The sequence below is a fragment of the Ovis canadensis genome, chromosome 4 (assembly GCF_042477335.2).
Source record: "Ovis canadensis isolate MfBH-ARS-UI-01 breed Bighorn chromosome 4, ARS-UI_OviCan_v2, whole genome shotgun sequence".
NCBI lineage: Eukaryota > Metazoa > Chordata > Mammalia > Artiodactyla > Bovidae > Ovis > Ovis canadensis.
In genome coordinates, this window is record NC_091248.1 from 121,920,336 (window position 1) to 121,931,327 (window position 10,992).

At 39.9% G+C, this 10,992-nt stretch overlaps 1 protein-coding gene across 1 annotated transcript; it reads left to right on the plus strand.

The window, feature by feature from the left end:
- The first annotated feature begins 5,211 nt into the window (after nucleotides 1–5,211).
- Nucleotides 5,212–6,144, plus strand: LOC138439770 (olfactory receptor 2A12-like). Its single transcript, XM_069588864.1, has one exon. The coding sequence runs from the start codon at nucleotides 5,212–5,214 to the stop codon at nucleotides 6,142–6,144; it is 933 nt and encodes a 310-aa protein (XP_069444965.1).
- The last annotated feature ends 4,848 nt before the right edge of the window (nucleotides 6,145–10,992 follow it).

The window sequence follows — 10,992 nt, forward strand, 5'->3', positions numbered from 1 at the left end:
TACTTCTCAGCATAAGCAGGCACATGCACACACACACACACACTCACACACTCATCACTCATCACTCATATATACACACACATGCACACTGACAGCAAGCTGAAGACCCAAGAGGACAGGGGTAGGTTTTGCTCTAGTCTGTAGGGAAGACAGAATGGTGAGAAGACGCTTAGTAATTTGTTCCCTGGACTCGACAGGAATGCCTCTGGGGATGGGCTGGTTTTAAGTGATCAGACTCTAAACCCTCACTTCTAGATGGTCCTGAACACCCTGAGTTCTTCTCTGTCAGGACAGAAAAGGTATCTGGGACTCAACCATCCACTGCACTCACTCCAGGGAACAGGTGACTCAGCTCCAGCCATTCCCCATCTCTGTGAGTTTTCCTCTACATTCCAGCCCAAATTGAGAAAAATAACCAGAAATAGTAGCAGCTCCCAGTTATATAAATCCTTGCTCACACATTGATTAATGGTTTAAGAAGAGCAGGGGAGAAGGCTGGCAGAATCATCAGGTTCAGGAAAAAGAAAAAAAAAACCCACTCTTTTGAAGACCCCTTTCTTGCTCTGTGCTGGGGTCTCAGAGTCACATCTGATGTCCACATCTGATATCATATCTGATATCCACATGCGATATCTGTGGATATCAGATGTGACTGATATAAGTTTCTTACTCCTCCTAGTCAGAGCCCCTCCCTGGTGCCCCACGTGTGGGCAGAAGCTGGTGAAACTCAGTGTCCCTGAATCGTAGCATCAAACTAAAAGGGACATAAGATCGTCTAGACTGTTTGCCTCCCTTACATGTGATGAAGCCAGAGGTGTTACGTGACTTGTCCTTCGCTGTCTTTCATTTCTTCTGTGGCTGAGAACCACCTGTTCCTTCCACATCCTAGATACGTCCTCCTGCCAGGGAAGTGAGAACACTGGAGCGCCTTTCCTTTCTGCTCAGCAGAGAGGTGTTAGTAAGTGGCTGGGAGAAACCCTCGAGCCATTTGATAAAGATCCTGTTATTTTTCCTTTTGTAGCAAGGAAGCTGGTACCTGTACCAATTTAGCTTACCGTGATTTGCTTCCAGAATTTCTCTTCAGGGATGGTTGTCCTCATCTGAGGATAACTAAACCTGATATTCTTCACAAGGATATATAATAATTTCCAGAATATCTTAATTACTAATTCCTTCCATGATATAAAGTCCAAGCATAGGAATTAAGACCATATATATCATCTATCTTTAGATATTTTTCGCATATTATTGAGGAATATGTTAATGTTTTAGAAACCAGGCTTTGGCCATGAGTGATAAAAGTCACATCATAGTTTGCAACATTTTGTAATTGAAAATTATGATGTTAATTACATAATAATATCATTTAACCTGGAATAACTATGTTGGTAAAGACATCTCTGTGTAATTGATGGAGTAGTTCTTTAACTAACAAGTCATTCCTTCTTGTCATTCATCTAGGAAACAGAAGTACCTCTTTGAGCCCCAAAGTGAGAAGAAACTATAGATTAGAAGCAAAGTGAGAAATTCATATCTTAGACGTAATTAAAACCGTATATGTGAAAAGATGTCTTAAGGAGAAAATGCCTGTAGAATGAACCTCAGGAAATGTATTTTATAGCAGGTTTGTCTAAATTGTATTAAAATGTGAGAATCAACGTGATAAAAGTAGAAAAGCTGAAGTGGAACAACTTCACAGGAAAGGTGAACTTGAGGTTACAGTTCTGATTGTTAAGTTAGGATCTTTTCCCACTGAATGGTTTCTTCTAGGGCTGATATGTTTTGATTTTTTTTTTATTTGTTTGCTTTTTATAAATGATGATGATGGTGATGGATATAGGTAGAAAGATGATAGAAATCTGAGAACTTCCATGTCTAGGAATATGCAATAAGAAAATAATAAAATATATATGCAAAAAATATGTATAAAATTGAATCTATGCCATTACATTACATATAACCTGGTTAGACGGTAATGTATTAATTAAAATATTTGTATGCAATAAAATAGCATGCAAATGTTTAAAGTATATTGCATTGAAACATTTTGATATGGAAAATGTACCTGGCATGATTTAAATGAGAGAAATAAAACTGTTTATATAATTTAATTATATTTTAAAAAACATACATACAGTGAATAATGGAAAACTATATGCACAAGTTATTAGCAATGATCACTTTTGGCCATAGGTTTCACACATGTATTATTTTATGGAATGTCATGTTTTACTAAGACTTAGGAAAACTTGATGTCAGGATAAATGTTACTTTGTTCACAGAATGAATCAGACCATTGAAATTTTAATTTGTAATTCTAAAATTTCTAAGAGCCTAGCATTATCTAAATACAAAGAAAACCAAAGAGTGTAAATAATTTTAATTCTAAATATACTTTTGCCTAAAAGGTAAACGTTCATATAATATTTATATCATTTTCTTCAATAGTAGTGTTAAATTAGTGATGTTCTCCAAAAGAAGTTGGTAAATATGTGTTAGGATTAGGTAAGTGAAGCTGAGAATTCATTATTCAGTTAACAACTTAGGTACTCTTCCAAATTGTATATGGTTTCTGTTGAATGAGAATATTAGAAATTTGGCAATAATCCTGATAAATATATTAATAACTTAATATCCAATAAATCCAGATACTGATTTAAAAACATGATTCTTCAATAAGAAACCAAATTTCTTTTTTACTCATATAGATGAACTTTATTTTTTCCCCCTTTTTAAAAAAGTTTTAGTTGGAGGATAATTAGCTTACAATATTGTCTTGGTTTCTGCCATATATCAACATGAATCAGCCATAGGTATACATATGTCCCTTCCCTCTTGAACTTTCATCTCACCCATCTAAGTTGTCACAGAGAACTGGATTTGAGCTCCTTGCATCATACAGAAAATTTTATATATGGTAATGTATATGTCTCAGTGCTACTCTCTCAAACTGTCCTGCCCTCTCCTTCCCCTCACTGTGTCCACAGATCTGTTCTTTATGTCTGCATCTCTTTTGCTGTCCTGCAAATAAGTTCATGAGTACCATTTTTCTAGATTCTGCATATATGCATTAATATACGATATTTGGTTTTCCCTTTCTGAATTGCTTCACTTTGTATAATAGACTCTTAAGTTCATGCACCTCATTAGAACTGATTCCAATGTATTCCTTTTTATGACTGAATAGCATTCCATTGTATATATATGCGCCACAGCCTGTTTATCCATTCATCTGTTAAAGGGCATCTAGGTTGTTTTCATGTCCTAGCTATTGTAAATAGTGCTGTGGGGAACACTGGGGTACATGTGTCTTTTTCAATTATGGAGAAACGAAATGTTTTTAGTGAAATAACTTGATTCAAAGCTGAAGTAAAAAAAACTACAAGATAAGTACAGAATAATTTAAGCCAGAAGGAACAAAGTACTTAAAATTATGAATTCAGTTCAGTTCAGTCACTTAGTCGTGTCCGACTCTTTGCTACCCCATGGACTGCATGCAGCACGCCAGGCCTCCCTGTCTATAACCAACTCCAAGAGTTTACTCAAACTCATGTGCATTGAGTTCATGATGCCATCTAACCATTTCATCCTCTGTCGTCCCTTTCTCCTCCTGCCTTCAATCTTTCCCAGCATCAGGGTCTTTTCCAATGAGTTAGTTCTTTGCATCAGGTAGCCAAAGTATCGGAGTTTCAGCTTCAGCATCAGTCCTTCCAATGAATGTTCAGGACTGATTTCCTTTAGGACAGACTGGTTGGATCTCCTTGCAGTCCAAGAGACTCTTAAGAGTCTTCTCCAACACCACGGTTCAAAAGCATCAGTTCTTTGGCACTCAGCTTTTTTACAGTTCAACTCTCACATCCATACATGACTACTGGTAAAACCATAGCTTTGACAAGATGGACCTTTGTTGGCAAAGTAATGTCTCTGCTTTTTAATATGCTGTCTAGGTTGGTCATAACTTTTCTTCCAAGGAGCAAGCATCTTTTAATTTCATGGCTGCAGTCATCATCTGCAGTGATTTTGGAGCCACCCAAAGTAAAGTCTGTCGCTGTTTCCATTGTTTTCCCATCTATTTCCCATGAAGTGATGGGACCAGATGCTATGATCTTCGTTTTCTGAATGTTGAGCTTTAAGCCAGCTTTTTCACTCTCCTCTTTCACTTTCATCAAGAGGTTCTTAAGTTCTTTGCTTTCTACCATAAGGGTGGTGTCATCTGCATGTTTGAGGTTATTGATATTTCTCCCAACAATCTTGATTGCAGTTTGTGCTTCATCCAGTCCAGCATTTCTCATGATGTACTCTGCATATAAGTTTAAGCAGGGTGATAATATGCAGCCTTGACATACTCCTTTTCCTATTTGGAACCAGTCTGTTGTTCCATGTCCAGTTCTAACTACTGCTTCCTGACCTGCATAAAGATTTCTCAGGAGGCAGATAAGGTGGTCTGATATTCTCATCTCTTTAAAAATATAATGGAATTAACTTGGAGATACCACCTTAACCAAGTAATACACAGTAGCATCACCTATATTGGGCTCACCTATATTGGGATTACTTAACATTATTTGTGTATTCATAAAAAGTTTTAAGATTAACGAGTTACATTTTTTCCTACCAAAAATTTATAATGTTAAATAGAACATGAGAAATCCATGGAAAACTGCAACTGAGAGATATTATACAAAATAAGAACTCATAGTCTTCAAAAATATCAATGTCAAGGAAAGAAAACTGATTAACTTTCAGATTAGAGGTGGTAAAATATTATATGTGACATTGGACTTCAGTCTTGGACCAGAGGGGCTGAAATGCCATACCTAAAATAGTGAATCACGTTATCATCTCATGATTCTTGCTCTTAAAAAGATCAAACAGTTTGAAGATAAGCGGGCCTTAAGATGCACTTAAATGTTTTATGGTTCAGAGAATATTACGAGAGAGAGAGAGAGAGAAATGATAAAGCAAACATGAAAAAATTGGTAAAGGGTATATACTAATATTGTTTATATTTCTGATATTTATCTTACATTTTGATAACTTCACAATAAAGTAAGAAAAACAAACATGCTGAGAAACGTTTTAGAGAACTCTGAAGTAGGGACAAGCACACAAACTTCTTTTGAATTTACTTCCCATAAGTAACTGGTTTTCCTTGCTGTCCAGCTCTGACCTTCCCATCACAATTCCGTCCCTTAGAGACTGCCTTTGGGAATGGAGAGCAACCAATCGTGGATCGCAGAATTCATTCTGGTGGGATTTCAGCTCAGTGAAGACATGGAATTGCTCCTCTTTGCTATCTTCATCCTGTTATATGCCTTCAACCTGCTGGCAAATGGCATGATCTTGGGACTCATCTCGCTTGACCCCAGACTGCACACCCCCATGTACTACTTCCTGTCTCATCTGGCCATCACTGACATAGCCTATGCTTCCAGCCATTTACCAAATATGCTGGAAAACCTAGTGAAACACAAGAAAACCATCTCCTATTTCTCATGCACCATGCAGATGGTTTCCTATTTGGCCTTTGCTTCTGTAGAGTGCCTGACTTTGGTGGTGATGTCCTATGACAGGTTTGTGGCGATCTGCCACCCACTGCAGTACACGGTCATCATGAGCTGGAGGGTGTGCACGTTCCTGGCCATCGCTTGCTGGGTGTGTGGATTTTCCCTGGCCATAGTCCAAGTAAGTCTGTTTCTACGGCTGCCCTTCTGTGGGCCCCAGAAGGTAAACCACTTTTTCTGCGAAATTAGCTCTGTCCTCAAAGTGATCTGTGGTGACATCTGGATCAATGAAATGTTCCTCTTTGCTGATGGTGTGTTTATCCTAGTTGGGCCCCTTTCCCTGGTGCTGGTCTCCTACGTGCGCATCCTCTGGGCCATCCTGAAGATCCGGTCAAAGGAGGGCCGCAAGAAAGCCTTCTCCACCTGCTCCTCCCACCTCTGTGTGGTTGGGTTCTACTTTGGCATAGCCATGATGGTGTACTTGGCCCCTGAGAGTAGTCACCAAGAGGAACAGCAGAAAATCCTTTTCCTGTTTTACACCTTCTTCAACCTATTACTGAACCCCCTTGTCTACAGTGTACGGAATGCTCAGGTGAAGGCTGCCTTCCACAAAGTAGTACAGAAAAATAGATCAGTGTGACACAGAGCAGAATTATGGTGTAGTGAATTTTTCTTCTAACAGTCAAGAAAATTTCCCATCAAAATGCATGACTTAAGGATGAAGATTCTACAAAGTAACATCAGCAAGAAGGCACAAGAGAAACCCCCAACTCCCTTCCTCCATGGAGATGACATAATAAAGATCTAATTGCCTTCATTGAACACCAGACATCACACCGGAGTTTGCAGCACCCCAAACTATCCCAAAGTCAAGAAGATATGCAGTGAAGATTTTAGGCAAACTTATGGCATTTGACCTTCCATAACTGCTTTTCTTCTCTGTCCCAGGGTAGCAGGATCAGGAGTGCCAGGGTCCAGCCCCAGTGGATCCAGGGTGATTCGAAGGGGAGATGGATAGGCGAGGAAAACTTATGTGTTTAGAAAATATAAGATTAGATTAGGAAGAAATAGTATAGTAGGAAATTTAGGTGGAGAAAAAGAGGCTGAATAGCTTGGTTTACGGGGAAAACCAATAAAACCTCGAGACAAGAGGTTTGCACCATCTACGTTAGGCCACCGGCGTCCACTTGAATATCGAAGGGTGCCCCACCTTAGGCTCCCTTTTGCGTGGGTCTTAGCAGCCAGGGCAAGTAAGTAGACACGGTGAGCCTCCCTGCTCCAGATGGAAATTCAGCTGAAAAAGGGGAGAAAAGAATGACATGGGGGAAGCCCAGCATCAGTGCAAGACTCCAAAGACTCCACTTTCAAAATCAGCTTATATACCCCAAGTTGTACATAAAGAAATAATGGAATATGCAGAGTTATGTAGGGGCAGCAGTCCTGACCCTCATTGAGACCAGGCTTTCTTTTTGCATACCTTCCTGTATACAAAAGGTCTCAGGTGGTTTACATTATCTTCTGGCCAAGAGGCCTGTTAACATTTTTATGGCTCTCTTCTTGGATAATTGTCTATCAACCAGAAAACTTTTTTCCTAGAAGTGTTTTTTCTTTACTCTGTATCACCCTCAAAGTACTAAATAAAGTTACATTATTGTAGAACAAAGGTGCAGTGGGTTATAACAAAGAAAGTACTTAAAGATCTAATGTTGCTAATACCAGGTCTACTACCTGTTTTTCTATATACCAACTGTATCTACAAATAAAAGATATGAAAATTTGGCAGCAAGTATTGGCTCAACAAGTGAAACATTTAATCAGTCCTATTCTAATCATTTTGACTCCTTGGAAGCCCCTACATTCCTAGGATGTTTTAAGCTTCCTGTGCCTCCCACGGGAGGCCTCAAACAATCACATGCACAGCTGTATGAGTCCTGCAGGCAGGCTAGAAAGCCATCAGAGGGGTTTGGGATTGAAACACCCTTTCAAATGCAGAAGACTAAAGCCCTGAGCTGACTTTTTTCCAGAGAGTGTCAGGAGAGTGGAAAAGCAGAGTACAAAGGCCAGCGGACTGTGGTTTTTTGGGAACATGCTCAGGAAATACCAGGGGGAAGCCCTGAGATCTGACTCGCCTTGCCCATCAGATCTCTGCCACATGACGTTGTCACAGGTGGGATTCCTCACGCTGGCTCCCGGCACAGGAGAAAATTCCCACTTCCTTAAGAGGGATAGAGAAGAGTGGACCATGAGACCACTTTAGCTTTTCAGGGAATAGTGTGAGGGTTTGTTAGTTATCTTGCCTATGGCTCAGAGCCCTGATGCGACCGGCAGTTTGGATTCCTTGTTGGGACCACCGAGAAACATAGCAAGCACCCAGCTTTTTATGGATATACTGAGATATTTGGGGTTTTCACAGTTCTGACCTATCTGCACTGGTATTTCATTCTTGTGTTAACATGAAATTTCCTGTTGACATTCGATGTTGAGTTTCTTTACATGTGCTTCTTTACCATCTGCATATCTTCTTTGATGAGGCGTTTCTTTACATCTTTTACTCATTTTTAAGTAATAAGCTTTATTTTAAAGTAATTTTAGAATCAAAGAGAAATTGAGTGAAAGGTACAGAAAGTGAAAGTGAAGTCGTTCAGTAGTGTCCGACTCTTTGCGACCCCATGGACTATAGCCTACCAGGTTCCTCCATCCCTGGGATTCTTCCAGGCAAGAGTACTGAAGTGGGTTTCCATTTCCTTCTCCAGGGGATCTTCCCAACCCAGGGATTGAACCCGGGTCCCCACATTGTAGGCAGACGCTTTACCGTCTGAGCCACCAGGGAAGTGTGAAAGGTACAGAGATACCCCCAATACCTCCTTGTCTCCATACATACATAACCTCCCCTGTTATAAACATCCCCCTGCAGAGTGGTACATTTGTTATCATTCATAAAGCTGTCCTGATACATCATCACCCAATTTTCACAGCTTCACAGGATTCATTTGTGTTGTTGTATATTCTGTGTACTGGATGAGTGTATAATTATGTGCATCCACAATTATATTTTCATACAGAGTAGTTTCACTGTCCTGAGAGTCCCCTCTTCCTCTCTCACTACTAGTCCCTGGTAGCCACGATATCTTGATTGCCTCCATGGTTTTGGCTTTTCAGAATGTTGGGATCGTACAGTATATAGTATTTTCACATTGACTTCTGTCACTCAGTGGTGTGCATTTAAGTTTTGTTTTTTTTTTTTACATGCTAGTTCATTTCTTTTTAGTGAAGAATACTGTTCTACTGTCTGCATGCACCAGTTTATCCTTTACCAACCAAAGGACATCTGGAAGACAATTATAAATAAAGCTGCTTTAAATATTACTGTAATGTTTTTATGTGGATATAAGTTTTCAAATCTTTTGGGTAAATACCTAGTAGTGCAATTTGTAGCTCCTATAGTAAAGTGGTTTTTTTTTTAGACGTTTTCAAACCATCTTTTCAAGGTGGCTGTACCATTTTGCAATGAATGAAAATGAATTCCCCTCAGCAGTATATGAAACTTTCTGTTGATCCACATCTGAATCAGTGTTTGGTGTTGTCAATGGTCAGGAGTTTAGCCATTCTGCTAGGTGTACACTGATGTTTCATTGTTGTTTTAATGTTAATTTCTCTGATCACATGGACGTGGACCATCTTTTCATATGCTTCTTTGCTATTTGTGAATCTTCTTTGAATAGGTGTCTGTCAGAGTTTGTTGCGAGCAAAATGACGCAAAGACAAGACACACACAAGAGACAGACAAAGACACAACTCCGGCTGGAGGAAAAAGAACTGCGCAAACAAGCTTGCGGTTTATTTTTATAAAGCCCCCTTGGCAGAATTCCAGACTGCATGACTGAGCCTTCTCAGTACAGCACATGTGCATAAATGTTATTGTACAGCAAAAGGGAGTGAAATTCCTGTTTACTGCAGAGTCTGTCCAGAGCCCTTTCTTCCTCCTTATCACAGGAAGGGAATGTTCCCTCATTTGCAAGGGACCATTAAACTCAAGGCTGTGTCCAGACTCCTTGGCAGAACATGTTGTTTGCAAGCACGTTCAGCCTAAGCAGAGAGTCCCATTTGCAGGCACATCTCCGCTTTCCCTATTGTGGCCGCATTAACCTCCTTCAGAGTTTTCTGCCCATTTTTTAACCAACTTGTTTTCCGTGTGTGTGTGTGTGTGTGTGTGTGTGTGTGTGTGTGTTTTTAGTCGCTAAGTTGTATCTGACTCTTTGCGACCCCCATGGACTGTAGCCCACCAGGCTCCTTTGTTCGTGGGATTTTCCAGGCGAGAATATGGAGTGGGTTGCCAGTTCTTCCTCTAGGGCTTCTTCCAGATCAAAACTGCATCTCCTGTGTCTCCTGCTTTGCAGGCAGATTCTTTACCCACTGAACCACCTTCTTATTGTGTTGTAAAAGTCTTTTTTTTTTTTTTAGAAACAAGTCCTTTTTCCCTACATATGCAAACATTTTCTCCCCAGCCTGTGTGTTGCTTATCTTTTCATATTCTTACCACTGTTTGTTTTCTTTTAAACAGAGCAGAAGTCTTTCCATTCAGTTCAGTTCAGTCACTCAGTCATGTCCGATTCTTTGCAACCCATGGACTGCAGCATGGCAGGCCCCCTGTCCATCACCAACTCCCAGAGTTTACTCAAACTCATGTCCATTGAGTTGGTGATGTCATCCAACCATCTCATCCTCTGTCATCCCCTTCTTCTCCAGCCTTCAATCTTTCCCAGCATCAGGGTCTGTTCAAATGAGTCCGCTCTTCACATCAAGTGGCCAAAGTGTTGGAGTTTCAGCTTCAGCATCAGTCCTTCCAGTGAACACTCAGGACTGATCTCCTTTAGGATGGACTGGTTGGATCTCCTTGCAGTCCAAGGGACTTACAAGAGTTTTTTCCAATACCACAGAAGTCTTTTATTCTAATTAAATGCCATTCATCAATTTCTTTTTTAATGCTGAAGAGTTTTTTATTTTCAGTTCAGAGTTTTCGTTTGTATTTTGAAGGGAGGAAGAGTGGAGTTGTTCTAAATCTCTTGTGGTTCACCCTGAGGCAAGACTTAACAGTGAATATTGAAAGCAGTTATCAGAGGTCCATACCACTTCTGTCCTTTATTGTGCCCATCTTTGCATGAAATGTTCCCTTGGTATCTTTAATTTTCTTGAAGACATCTCTAGTCTTTCCCATTCTATTGTTTTCCTCTATTTCTTTGCATTGATCACTGAAGAAGGCTTTCTTATCTCTCCTTGCTATTCTTTGGAGCTCTGCATTCAAATGGGTACATCTTTCCTTTTCTCCTTTGCCTTCAGCTTCTCTTCTCTTCTCAGCTATTTGTAAGGCCTCCTCAGACAACCATTTTGCCTTTTTGCATTTCTTTTTCTTGGGGATGGTCTTGATCACTGCTTCCTGTACAATGTCATAAACCCTCATCCATAGTTTTTTAAGAATAACAGATGGGTT

Coding starts and splice junctions, on each gene's coding strand:
- LOC138439770 (XM_069588864.1), top strand. CDS start 5,212: ATGGAGAGCAACCAATCGTGGATCGCAGAATTCATTCTGGTGGGATTT.